Raw genomic sequence first — 14,302 nt, 5'->3', positions numbered from 1 at the left:
CATGCATACTTCTTTTGAACAGTTGCCTCCTCACTTTGCTGAGGAGGAAACTGACAAAACAATTTAATTTAGAAATTCGTGGCACTGGCTATTTGCTGTAATAACTGGCACTGCACTTCTCAACAGGTTGACTCCCAGTGGTGTCAGCAGTGAAACAGAAACAAATGCTGATTCCTTCTTGAGCTACTTTGACAAGTGTGAAACTAGGAGGTTAAAGGAAGGGATAACTCCTCTCTAGTTGACTCTCCTGCAGCCACATCTCAAACAGCATCCAGCTTTGGGGTGCTCCTGGTAAATAACTTGGAGACTATAAATTTTCAGTCCCCCTGAAGTTGCTGAATAGAGCTTCAAAACGTAGGCACAAAAATGATAAAAGGATGCAAAGGTATGCGCACAGGATGATAAATATAGCTAGAACCAGTGGAGAAAAGATAAGGAGAACTACAGTGGGGTTTTTGGCAAGTTATGTAACAAGGAGCAACTGCACATGCCCAAAGAAAAAGTTCAAGGAAAGGTTGCCTGTAATATTGAAGCATTCAGTGAATACAACCACCTTGAGAGGACCCTCCAGGGCCATATAAAAGGACCTCCAGTAGGAGGAAGATGCATGCAAATCAGTTCTAGTGAAGTGATGTTTACGTATTAGGTAGGAAGTACAATGTAATGAATGTGCATGATTATGATGAATAAATACCTAGTCGTGAAGCCTTGTCACACACACTAGATTGAAGAAGACAGCCTTGTAACATGTCCAGCACTAATAAAGAATGCCTATTTCATAATGCTTCCAATCATAGTAGAAAGTTTATTTTCCAGCCCCTTTGCTCTGTACAGGACGCCTCAAAATACTGAAGACAGGGCAATGGAGGGTTACAAAGATGGTTCAGAAGCTAGATGGCATGAAACAAGAAGAGCAGCTGGTGAAACAGCACTTTACCAGCACAGTCTAAGAAACAACTTACCAGCATCTCCAGGCCACTCTGAACATAACTCCACCACCTTAAAAAGGAAATTACAGAGAGAAAGGAGAGCACCACAGATGCTTCTCCCTTTATTCAAGAAACTCCTCTGTCTCCATTTTGGACATAAACCTCTGACATCATGGATTAGTTTTCCTGATAAAAGCAAAACAACATAGGAAAGACACATAGCCAAAACCACATTAATACGCATTTCTAGTGGAAACTGTATTTAATAATCACCTAACAATCAGTGAATATAATGACAATAGTAGCAACAAAATGGTGTTGTCCCTCTCCCCTCCAGCCCTTCACCTCTGGCAAAGTGTAATTCCAATGGAGAGAGAAAAGAAAAAGAGGAGATTACCCTAATGAAGATAAAAGAGGCCAAAGTAAACTAGAAGTCCAACTAAATGTACTTTTCATGAAGGTATATGCTTTGAGGATGTTCTTGAAGAAATCTATGAAATGTTCTGGACAAAGCTTCTGATTTGAATTCAGCTGTTATCATTTCCTTTTTAATATTAATGCTCACATAATTAGTTTTCTAAACAAAATAATGGAAAATTAAAAAGGAAATTTGAAAGCCTCAGATAGAGTTTAGCATTGGTATAAATGCTTTTCAAAATTAAAGGGGTAGTTGTTTTGAAAGCACTTCTCTATTTTTTTTCCCTTGATAAAGGGAAAAAATACTGAAAAACCAATTTAATCCATTACTTGATGCCTTGCTTTGCCCTCTTTCCATTCCAGGCTGCAAGAAATATGGATTTCTTCTGTTTGGGCAAAAAAGACTGACAGCAAATACCTATGATGGACACAGGTATAAAATTAATAATGTCTAATAGACTATGCATGACCTGGATGATGGCACTAGTAGGCCCCTACTCTGGGGTTGGTTGTCTGTCTCTGCCCCTAGACACGCTCAGGATGGTTTTTGCACGCTGGGCTTCAAAGGATGAGATTGGACGCTAGGTTTTTTCGGTCTTCAGAGTTGTTTATTATCTCTTATCTATAAAGTCCTTTCTCTGCTTGAAGGATCTGACTAGCATGGCAGCTAAAGGCACTCTGCCCACCCCCAAGGCGGCCGCATCTTTTATAACAAAAACTACGTATATCATATTTACTTTTTGTCCCCAATACCTATCATCTTCGTCACCAAGTACACTCTCACTCCAGACCAATCTACAAGTGCCAACACTACCCCAGAAGATGGAAGACAGGAAAAAGAAGGAAGAGCTTGGTGGCACACCCTGATTCCTCCATCTTGTCTCTACAACTCCCTTGTACCAAAACCCCAAAATTTGTGATTCACCCTATAATGATATCTTCCTTTTACTATTTACACCCGAGTGATTCTCGCAGGTTCCATTTCCTCATACATAGGTGGCACATCTCTAGATGGATCAAAATCAAGCCACCAAGTGCTTTTGGCAACATTCCAGGACTCTCGAGCCCCCCAAGGGTTCTCTCGGTAGCTCTGGACATCAGGAGTGATGTGCTGAGCTCCCACACCTACGATAACACTCCAGAACTGACATGCCAAAACTGAACAAACAGCTACAAGTGGCAAAAAGAGGGAAAACAGCCCAGTCAGACTGACGAACAGATCACAGCCACCATGACATGAAAAAATCATTTTTCTCTCTAAAGAAACTCTTTCTATTACAGCATAAGCATTTATGAATGCATATTACAAAATACTGGTTTTTTATGCCTCAGCTCAAGTGCAAGTCAATCTCAGGTTTATTTTGAGAATTCCTACAATATAAAAAGTAAAAAGTCGTAGATGCTCCCTTCCAACACCACAAAAAAATAGAAAGTTTTGATCAGGCCCTACCAACACATTATATTTAATTCAAAGTAATATCCTAAAAGTTGTTCGCCTGTGGTTCTGGTTGGTGTTGCCGCCAGGGTTATTTTTCTTGTTACACATAAATATACAATAAAGAACTGTTACTCCTTTCTCCACACCTTTGTCTGAAAACCCTGTAATTTCAAAGCTGTAATAGTTCGGAGGGCAGGGTTTCCATTCCAAAGGAGGTTCTCACCTTCCTTAGCAGACCTGTCCTTTAAACCAGACAACAAAATAGCCCACAGCTAAAAACAGACTTCCTTCTCCTACAGAAACCCCGCCCCCCCCCCCCCCCCCCCCAAAAAAAAGAAAAAAACCCAAAACAAAACTACCCACTAATGCTTCAGGAAAATTAATTAATTAAAAGCACTAACTCAATTTGTTTAATGAACCAGAAAGATAAGAGAATACAAATGAACCAGAAAGATAAGAGAATACAAGTATTATATACATTAGACCTTCTTGATTATAAAGACATACTATTGATAAAGCTACCAAACAAACAGTAAGGAGTACGGAAATTTGTGAGCAAGAGCAATTCTACTGAAGCAGACAGGCAGAGAATAGAATATGACATCTCAAATATATTTTAACTCCAGAGCTAGCCATCACCACAGGAGCTTTCTGGAGCACATGCGACTAGCTACAATTCTTATGTAACTCTGATGTACTTAAATATTTTTCAACACAGATTTGAGCGAGCTCTGAATTCCTTCGTTTGCACATCCTTCTTGTGCTAGGGTGCTGTGGAATTTGCAGGCAACCCCGACAAGGGAAGTGATGAGAATCTTGACTCCATGTTTCAGAAGGCTGATTTTTTGTTTTATTATATGATATGATATATTACAACTATACTGAAGAAAGAGAAAGGAGACATCAGGAGGCTAGAAAAGAATGAATAATAAAATCTTGTGACTGCCCACAGCCTCAACACAGCTGGCTGTCATTGGTCATCAAGTAAAAACAATTCACATGCTGGGTAAACAGTTCTCCAAATCACATTCCAAAGTAGCAAAATATAGAGAAGATAAAGCTTCCCAGCTTCTCAGGAGAAAAAAATTTTCAGAAAATATGTCTGTGACAGGGTGCCACACAGGAACCCAGTAAGAGCAACAGACAAGGTGCAACAAAACACGTGTGGCTTCATCCTATATTGTTACTAATGAAATTAATGAAAACACTATGAACAGTGGCAATTTGTTGTTCAAAAGGGATTTCTGCAGATACTCTTCAAAGCACACTTCCTTCTCCTGAGTTACTGATGAAATCTAAGTCAGCAGGCTTTCACGGTATCTTATTTCCCCACTCACAAGATCTTACCTTTAAGCAGAGCACTTACATAATAGTAAGGCTATTTGCCTGATGTATGAAAATTGGACATGACCCAAAGGGAAAACCTCATGTACCAGTTTCTTCAAAACCTCACTTAAATACTCAGATATACTGGGAATTAAACTGTGACATCACCAGTCAGAAAAATGAACAATTTCCCCTTTAAGTAACTGTACTGGCTAAAAGCCCTCACAAAACAGATGATAATCCAAATTAAGGCAGACTCAGACTCTCTTTCTGAGAATACAGTGATGAATTTGCATTCACTGTAGCTCAGAGCTGTTAAAACATATTGCTGTACACTGCAGTTTGGTTTTGAGTTCACCTGTCTCTAATAAATAATTTACTGTAACATAGGCTCTAGAATATATAGAACTGACCTAACTCCAGAACAAGTCTGGTAAAGATCTGTAATCTGAGTAATATATATACATATATATATATAATATATACAATACTTTCTGCAAATATCATTGCATGTTTGACTCAAGACAACACAGACACTCTTCAGTTTAGACAGGCCAAAGCAGAAAACAAGTAATCTTCATGTTGCTCAGCAAACTTGTGAATTTATCACATCCATTTTCTGCTATCATGCTATGTCTAAAATATGGATGGCTGGGTTTTTTTTTTTTTTTAATTACTTTCCCAGTTACTCCTTAGCAATCTGCATTAACTGTAATGCAAGGCTCTTGTTATTGTTAGGTAAGGCAGCGTTTCAATTTCTCACAGTTACTGAAACTTTCATAAAATATGCTGACTAGTCCTGATTTTGCAACAAAAACTGATATATTCAAAATACTACTACAACAGAATACAAACTAAAAGGGCTGTTTCATTTATACTCATTTAGCAGATTTCAAAAATGACAAAAAGCAGAATAAATAAAGCAAAATAGGGAGGCAGATCAGGAACTTGCAACGTTGTGGTATGCCCAATGAAATATAACTGACAAGGGTTCTAAAGAAAATGAGTGGTGGCAAGGGTTGCCTATTTTCACAGGTCCTTATTCAGGAAATTTTGAAAAGCTGTGGAATAGGTACAAGGTTTGTCCACAGATACAACTATACCAAGCTATAGTTAAAACAGAATGTAGGAAGTTAATGCCCAGACATATAACCACAGCAGCAGCATCATCTTTAGCTAGAGAGAGTTATGCAACATCCCAAAATTTTCTGATATCCTTAACTTTCTCATTTCAAATATTCATTCAGTGAAAAAAAAAAGTTCCTTTTTTCTACAGCACCCATACATCTGCATAATATAAGGTTTAATATGTCATGTTTAGTGATTGTTTTCAAAGAGCTCTATATTCTTTCAAGTTACAACCCATAACAGTATAATCTGGAATAAAAAGACATACTATGGGCCCTTCAAAGGTGTCGGAGTGAAAAAGATGGAGTGCATCCTCGGTTGAGCAGTTGTATCAGGCAAAAGTAGCAAGAGCAAATATAGCCTTATTAAACATTGGACCTTGCCTTTCAGTGCCCTGAAAAAACATTTTAAGTAACACTGTTTAAGTACAGTATTGTTTTAAGGGATTCTACTAATAGCTGCACTGCTCTCAGAGTCAAGATGAGTATGGCACTGAAATTTTCTGTGTATGTTAGTGCTCCTTAGAATAAAAACTGAAGAGCTGAGGCCAAAAAAATTTCTTCATTCACACTGACATGAAAACTTGGCCTTTCTGCTCTGGAGAACAGTGGCAAAGGGTCACAGTCTGTCATAAATTTTTGTGTGACAGAATTCCATCTTCTAATAATTTCAGCAGTCTCTTCAGATTATTAAATTCACTAGGTTTACTCACACCACAGAAGCACCAAACATCCTTGGGTAAGTCTCCATGAGATTCTTAATCACAAGTCCAAATTCCAGAATACTGAAAACTCTGGAGCAATATAAAATGTGATGTTTACAAATTCTCATTGAAATTCATATGAAATGAAAGTCAGTTTCACATGCTGTTATATAAAGTATGCAGGTCACTAAGAGCTTACAATCTGAGTAAAGGAACCATAAGGGAAAGTTTTACTCCACAACAACAGTGCTTCTCAGCTCCAAGTGATTTAACAAAAAAGTTAATGAAGCAACAAGCTTCCAAGTGAAGGCAGAGCTATTCGAGATTCTCAAGCCAATCCTCAATCCCTCTAAGTCACACTACAACTTCAAGTGGCAATATATAAAATGAAACTAAATATTTGGTAGAGATGAGAATTGGAATGCATCTCGAAACACATCTTTTATGAAGATCCCTGATTTCTTCAGAAGTCTCAATTCAAGCTATTCCAAGATAAATCCCTTGAGAGGCTAAATCAATACTCTCAAAGACTTAATGAGTATTGAAGTTGATGAACTTCTTCCTGCCTCACTGAACCAGGAAACATCGAACTCCTTGACCAGACACAAGAGAAGCACCCAAGTTAGCCACAGATTTCAATCTGCAGTCCACGTTCTTAAATCTCATACACCAGGATGAAAGCAACTCCATTTTAAAGCACAAAACATCTTTTCTTTTTCCCAGCATTGACCTCCTTCATTAAAAAGCTTTGATAGAGGTATTAAAAAAACAACACTAGTCAGTAAAAGCACCCAGCAAAGTATGCAGGAAAGTGTAGTCTGTGTATTGGGATAAAAGTCCTAGACATTTAAAATTTTAAGCATACCAATTGCCTTGACCTACACCTTAAACACAGATTTATTCAAACACACTCACCAAGTATCCGTTACAAGAGCCCATTGCAAATCATGTTGCCTTTCCTTCTGAAGAACACAAATTTTCAGTAGAGTCCCCTAATAAAACAAGCAATTGCTTGCCACCTGTCCCACACCTATTATGGAAACCACTAAACCTACTCTAAGGCTGCAGCATATTTTTATGTCCTATTTGGCAACTGAGTTTGAATATTACGTTACCTACATGTAAAAGATTATGATTCCTAACTAGCTATCTTTCCCTGGAATTATGAAACTACAAATTACTGTAGAGATTATCTTTGCTGTTATCAACATTATCTTATTTCCCCTTTATGAATAACTATTAATTACTTACTAGTTTTAAACAAACCTGTATATTAAAGAAGTATATACAGTAATGGACAGTAAATATTACCTGTATATTAATCTGTAAGGAAGAACACTATTCTTTTGTAAAGGATGGTTGGGAAAAAACAGTAAATAATAAAAATTTCTTTCCCTTTCCTCTGACATAATTCCTCAGAGGCCCTAGGTTGCATTACCTTTTGACAAAGTAGTAAAAACGTCTATATTCACTAATATAGTTTTTATCTGAGATTATTACTGAGGAAAATAATTTCAGAAAAACCAGTTTCTGCCAAAGCAGAGGTTAAAAATAGCCACAAAATACTATACAGATGGCTCAACAGATCTAACACACTGCCGTGCAGAGACACAGATTAGTCTACCTCTAGGACACTGCTCTTCTCCACAGAAATGATCTTTGGATACAAGCAGAAGAACAAGAATTGTGGGGGTGAAGAAGAATGAGATTAATTTTTTCAACCCTTTCAGTGTCTTTTTATAATGCTACACTGAGTTCTGCTGTGGGTTTTGAAACTGACGGTTTCACTCTGCATACACAATTTGAACAAAGAGCAAGACAAAAAGATGGCAGCAGCCTCCTACTCTGAACACCTCTTCACTTTGTCAAGAAGGGAAAGATAAATCAAAGAAAAACAGTACCTAAATTCTAAACAGTAACAAATCCACGGGATGTAATTTCATTCTTTCTTTTTTCCTTCATGTTGAAGGTTCCTAGATACCCAAGAGACAGGAGAACTTAATCTTCTTACTCCTCCAAACCTTGTAAAAACAGCTTTGGTATTGAAACCACAACTACTCAGCTAAAACAAAGTGCTCAGAGGAAGCAAGAGAATAAAAAAAAATGCTCTCTACCCCATTCTGTCTCCCATTATAAAAGTTACTCCCCTTTGGCAACTGAGTTTGAATATTACGTTACCTAGCAATAGGTAGGTTCTGTTTCTGAAGAGTTTAAAATTATCTTTTATTTGTTTTCAGGAACTATGAAATTTGCTGATATGTATTCTTCCTATATGATTGAGAGTCCACATAAAAATAATGCCCTTTCAATGCCCCCCCAAAAAATGAAGCTTGGTCTTAATGCAAGTGAAGCGTACAAGGCACAGCTGTGATGGGCATTTGGCCATTTCATGAAGATTACCACTGATTCTGTAAAGAAAGGGAATTTAGGGCACAATTTAGTGAGCAGCTGGAAAACAAACAATGCATTTAGTCAAAATCTCAGCAACAGTAAGCTAGAAATTACAGTAAGCAAAATATTAAATTTTAAATAAAGACTGATATGGAAATACTAAATTAAAAGGAAAAAAGACACAATATTTTTTGCTGCTGAGATCAGTGTCCACGAACTTCAGAGTACGAGATGCTCAGCTTCTTCTCAATACTTCATGGCAAGATGATGAATTCTTGATTACCATTTATGTTTGCTTAGTTTTGCTGTAGCCTTTTGCTCAAGATTTCATGCTATCCTTCCCCATTCCTAAAAGCTTTAGGCTGAGAAAAACAGACTGAACTAGGCACATTTTGTACAAAGCACACTGCATTTGAGAACTTAGGGAAAGCCATGGTCATGTTAGTCAATGCTGTACAGATTACCCAGCTCCATAAAAGCATCATCTCTTCTCCAAAGCCTGATGACTGGCAAGGTACCTCAATTAAGATATTTTTGGCAATAAGGAGATGAGAACAACAATCTTCTCAAAAAGTAACTGGAAAAATTCACTTAGTTTTTACAAAGTTTTATGACTTGTGCAAACACAGAGTTTCATAAATCACAAGTCAAAGAATCTGAACATAGTTAAAGTTGACAGACATTGTTGAGAGAGAAATTGAACACAAAACAAGTTTCAAAGGATGGCCTTGCCAAATAAGACTGGATACTTTGGAGAAACGGAACTATGAAAGATGCACTGTAGTAGGACACACAAGGGGCCGTTTTAGATGATTGGCTTTAAGGCGTTTACAGCATGGTGTGGCTAAAGCTGACAGGCCAAGAAAAACTTATAATGTCTTGTAATTAGGAAATAATTGGCTTCTGATTTTGATGGTGTGAAATATAACAGCTGCATTCTTACCCTTCACATGAGACTGAAAATGGAATAAATGTTTTTAAAACGCCTCTCAATTTCCCCATCTCTGGGTCAGAAAAGGGTATAACCTGACAAATGGAAGTTAGTTTTAGGGTTTTCTAAAGATTACTACAGAACAGCTGTATTTTTTCTGAAGAGCCTTGACAACAATTCTGGAGCTTGCTAATCATTGCTCTAATGTATGAAATGTTGCCTCATGAAAAAGTAAGGACTAACACTGTGGCTTCAAGGTTTCTAATGCTTTTATGAATGTAGACTTGACAGTTGAAAAAGTACACTTTTTAACTGATTAATTACCTTTAAGCCTGACTAAACTAGACATTTTACAGTCTGAGACAGCACCACTCATTACTGCACACAAGACGGGCATTAAATGCAAAACCTCTAAAGCAAAGAAGTAAATTTATTATAGGATTACCAGAATGGAAAAAGCGCTTTGAATTATTTATTTTCAAATAACCAGTCAAAGAGAAGAACTTGAATGAGGCAAAATATAGTAAGCGACCTCGTGATTTATGTATAAAGAATACCATTTCCTATCATAATTTACACCATACTGCACTATAAGAATAATTTAAAAAAAAAGTTCATCAATGACTGAAGGAGAACAAAGTGAGAGAAATCTTGGTTTATCTGATCCATTGAAGTAGAATTAGAGAGAAAAAATATAGAAAAATACTGGTTCCATGATCAAGAAATAAATAAAAAAAGTTCATTGAGAACTTTTTTCTAACATGAACACAATACAGGTTTTATGGTGATGGTAATCACAATTGGAAATTCACCTTTATATTTGCTGACCAGCAAAGAGCTTCTGTTTGGCAACTAAAATCCCAGACAGAAAAACAATAGATAGACTGAACCTAAGTTGTATCTGCACCTACAACACCAGAGCCCTGCTCACAATTACAGCTAATATTCTTCCTCTACTTTTGTACTTGGGTTACAGGCTGACACGAAGACTAAAACCTAAAAACAAACCTACTAACAACCGCAGTGAACTCTAGAGGCTGAACGACCTGTCTGTATCACGCATAGAGCCATCTTTAGACTCACCTGTACAGTGAGAACCAAAGCAGCACCGCCCTTCGGGAAGAAAAACTTGGGCGGGGCCGGGCCGACGCCGGGCTGGGCCCTTCGGCCCCCAGCCCCGGGGCGCGGACGATTCAGGGCTCGGCCCCGCCGCAGCCGCATTGACGCCCAGCAAAGCATCCGCCAGCCCCGGTGCGGCTCCAGAGCAGGAGCGGGCACAGCCGCATGCCAGCAACCCGGGGAGAGTGCAGGCACAGCCGCAGGCCAGCACCCCGGGCAGAGTGCAAGCACGCACACAAAACGCGCCGGCACCCGCGGGCAATCCCGCACGGACACCGCGGCCAGACCGGGGTGCCCCCTCTGAGGCCGCCCACCCACAGGCTGCCCCCCCCCCGAGGCTGCCCGCTCCCGCAGGGCGGGCAGGTGCGGTGGCCTCCCGATGGGTGGGCACGGCGGGGCTCGTACTGACCTTTCTGCTGGCGAAAGGACTGGATGGAGCCCGAGTGATGAACCATCCTGGCGGAGCACAGGCTCCCAGCTGCCAGCCCGCCGGCTGCGGCGGCGGGGGGCGGGCACCCAGCGGCGCGGCCCGGCCCGGCCCGGCCCGTCGCGCAGCGGAAGCCGGGGGAACGAACGGGGGAACGAACGGGGGAACGAACGGGGGAACGAACGGCCCGGGGAATGGCGCCGGCAGCGCCTGCGGGGGAGGCGGTCACACCGGGCGCGAGGGGCGAGGGGCGGGCGCGGAGCCGAGGCTGTGCCTCCGCCCGTAGCCCGGGAATGCTGCCAGCGGGAATCGGTGGGAAAGGCTGTGCGCACCCCGGTGAGGAGGAGCGCTGGCCGCAGCCCCGTTATCACTATTACCTTGCTGTACCCTCGTCTCCCTTTTTAGAAAACATCAGGTGTTCCTTATTGAGGTGAAGGACAGCAAAGTAAAAATTGCATCTCCTTTACGCGGTAACGGCTGCGTTTAAATCTCAACGTTGTGAGTTTTGGTGCTACATCGATTCCATCCCCCTCCTCACACCGCGTCCCCAAGTTGCATCACAGCTTTTTTTATTTCTATGTATTTTATAAAACTTTAGAGTCTCAACCTTCCTGCAGGTAATTTTTTACAAGATACTAAATTACAAATTCAATCCTGATGTGGCCCATTTCTATGCTATTTATATCATAATTTCCCTTTTCTCTATGGAGTATGCCAGTAGCTCATTCTAGACAACAGAAGATTCAAACTAGAAAAGGGGTTTATTTCTTTTCCTGTTGCTCTCTGCTCACATTATTCTCTCTGGATTCTGAATAAGTTTTATGATAGTATCCTTCAATTCCTGTAGAATGTTTTGGGTTTCTTTTTAATTTATTTTTCTACCACAATAATCTGGGGGGGGGGGGGGGGCGGGGGGGGTTCGTCCTCCTAAAGTAATTCAGTCAAATATTCTAGCCTGCATCTGGGAGTATCTGTATCCTCTTCTCCATTTGGGGATACAAACATTATTTACTCATCAAAAGTTAATTCAATCACCTAACTAGCACAGGTTACTACAGTATTCCTTCAAAGTCTGTGGTTCCATTTGTGTCCTGTCAGATTTCCTCTGACAGTAAAGGCAGAACTTCCCCATAGCTGGGTTTGTCATGTACAGTCTGCTAAAAAATTACATAAATGCCACTCCATACTACAGTCTGTACTATAAATTGTACTTTGTCTATATCGGTGTAGTTAAGCAAAAAAGATGGATACACACATTTTTTTGTGTAAGAATGTTTTTCCACTATGAAAACATATTGAATAACTGTATATAAACCAATACATCCATGCACGTAGAAAGGCAGGCAAAATAAAAATTGCATCCTAACTGGTGAGGTATTCCCCAGCACTTTGTTTAGAGTACAACAGATATTGCTCTTACAATACACGCAGCTGACACATCCAATTGACACCATAAGGGGAAAAAATAAACTTACCTCCTCAGGATAGCTGACCACATTTCGGGTTGCTCTGCAACATTTGCAAAAGGTTTGCGGTGAGTTTAAGAAAAGATGCAGAAACTATAGTGCTATAGTATGTATCTTACTCATTTTTTGGTCTCCAGTGGCAGTTTGCACAGTGAAGGTAACAGATGAGGCATTCCTCTGCACTCCTGCAATTTTAGAAAAGCTCCTGAGAACAGCTTTTTCCTGCTGAGGTACAGCACTATAAATGTTGCATGGCAGAATAAGTCAGCCGGCTGACTTGCTGATCAACAAGTTCTGGCAAACTAAAAGCAAGCTAAAAAAAAGAGGTAGAATAAAATCTTTGTTGTTTACATTCAAGCTTTAATGTAGACATCAGAGTGGATTCATAAAGATTAAAACCAAATCTATATCCTGAAAGTCAGCCAGAAAAAACAAAAAGAGAGTATAATAAAAACTACAAATTTAATAGTTAATAAACATATGCAATCTGCAACAAGCAAATGCCGTTCTTCCACTGCAAGGGTCTAAACCTTTGTCAGGTTCTAGGGCAGATCTATTCTTTGGGAAACCTTGGCTGACCTTTTGACTTGCCTATGAAGTAGAAGAGCAGTGTGCATTGTGCTCCTTCTCTTAGCAGCACGAAACAAAAGAGGGCCATTGCTGGCTCTGCAATGATAGTAATTACAAAATGCAGAGGGGAAGGAGAGGGGCTCACAAGTAAAATTACAGGTGAAAGAGATTATCACGCTCAGTCTTGGAAAAGAGGCTGTCAACTGCCTGGTACTCAGGGCCATCCTTCTAATTTCTGGTCCACAATCCTCCACAAGGACTTAGAGAGTTCATGAATTCAAGAAAGAATTTAAAGTTGACAGACATTGTTGAGAAAGAAATTGAACACAAAACAAGTTTCAAAGGATGGCCTTGCCAAATAAGACTGGATACTTTGGAAAAATCTACTACTGACACTAGTAGATTTCAAGTAGATTTCACAAACATAATACAGAAAATGATGGGAAGAGGAAGCCAGGGTAAGGCAGTGCTCAGAAACCCTGTACTGGATTAAATGCTGAGACTAGAAAATTATAAATTATATACATTATAATTATAAAACTTTATTTCTAACAGTAGGTGGTATGTATGCATGAAACTACAGATAAGACAGCTGAGGCTAAGGTCTGCAAAAGAAAACTACCTCTACAAAGGTAATTAATTTTTTAATTAAATCCTTCACACTGTCAACTGACTAAACTTAATAATTGTAAAATATTATCAATATGAGGATCTTGAAATATAGTTCTTTGGTAGGTAAGGAGGGTTTGAAGATGTTTTTAGAGTGCAGATAACAGAACAATTAAGGCTTGATGGCTAAGATATGTAAGAAATGCATACATTCTCAGGCTTCATATGCATTGGCTACATTGGCTTTGAAGGCCATTGAAATAAAAATCTACCTTCATAAGCACTGTCTAATGGAATATTTAGTTATATAAGAGCATTAAATATTTACAGCAGCACCCAAATTTACTTATGTTATCAATTTTTATCTAATACATTTAAATAGCATGAAAAAATCAGCGTTTACAGAATTGTTGAGTCCACCTCTCAAGAAGAGCAGTTCTGCACTACTTAAAGTTCTGCATCTTGTTCTAACATTTGCAGTAATGTTGTTCCCAAATTTTTTGATCTTACTGAAAACAGTGAGAATTTTGCCATTGAGAGTAACACAATGATTCTCTCATGAATCTGTCAGTCACTATGGAGAAGGTCTAAAAAGCACATTTTCTACAGTATGTAGTAGATGAATTAAAAAACTGAACAACATACTGATGAAGATTTTACCTTGTGTTGCTAAGACACAAACTCTTGAAATCTCACTGATTTCCATATTTTAATATTGCATTTCTATGGTAATTTAAGAGACATTTTCTCCTGGTATAGATAGAATTTTGTTATATCCATGGAACTACGTTTTCTGACTGATATAAAGTGTTTGGGATTCAATTCTATAGCTCACTGCAATTGCATGC

General features: G+C 39.2%; 1 protein-coding gene across 3 annotated transcripts in view; it reads right to left on the bottom strand.

Moving 5' to 3' along the window:
• The window catches only part of ANO3 (anoctamin 3), a 120,858-nt gene that overhangs the window by 89,322 nt on the left and 17,234 nt on the right, over nucleotides 1-14,302 (bottom strand). For 2 of the 3 annotated variants that reach the window (XM_059848389.1, XM_059848390.1), the window contains exon 1: nucleotides 10,792-10,916. The exons of the other annotated variant lie outside the window; for it this stretch is intronic. In XM_059848389.1, coding sequence (XP_059704372.1) covers nucleotides 10,792-10,837 — 46 coding nt within the window. In that variant the 5' untranslated portion in view covers nucleotides 10,838-10,916. Of the gene's footprint in view, nucleotides 1-10,791; nucleotides 10,917-14,302 lie in introns of those variants that run through there. 3 annotated transcript variants of the gene reach the window in all.

Source organism: Haemorhous mexicanus, chromosome 6 (assembly GCF_027477595.1).
Source record: "Haemorhous mexicanus isolate bHaeMex1 chromosome 6, bHaeMex1.pri, whole genome shotgun sequence".
NCBI lineage: Eukaryota > Metazoa > Chordata > Aves > Passeriformes > Fringillidae > Haemorhous > Haemorhous mexicanus.
Note: the sequence above shows the minus strand (reverse complement) of the source record. Positions and strands in the feature narration are given on the sequence as shown.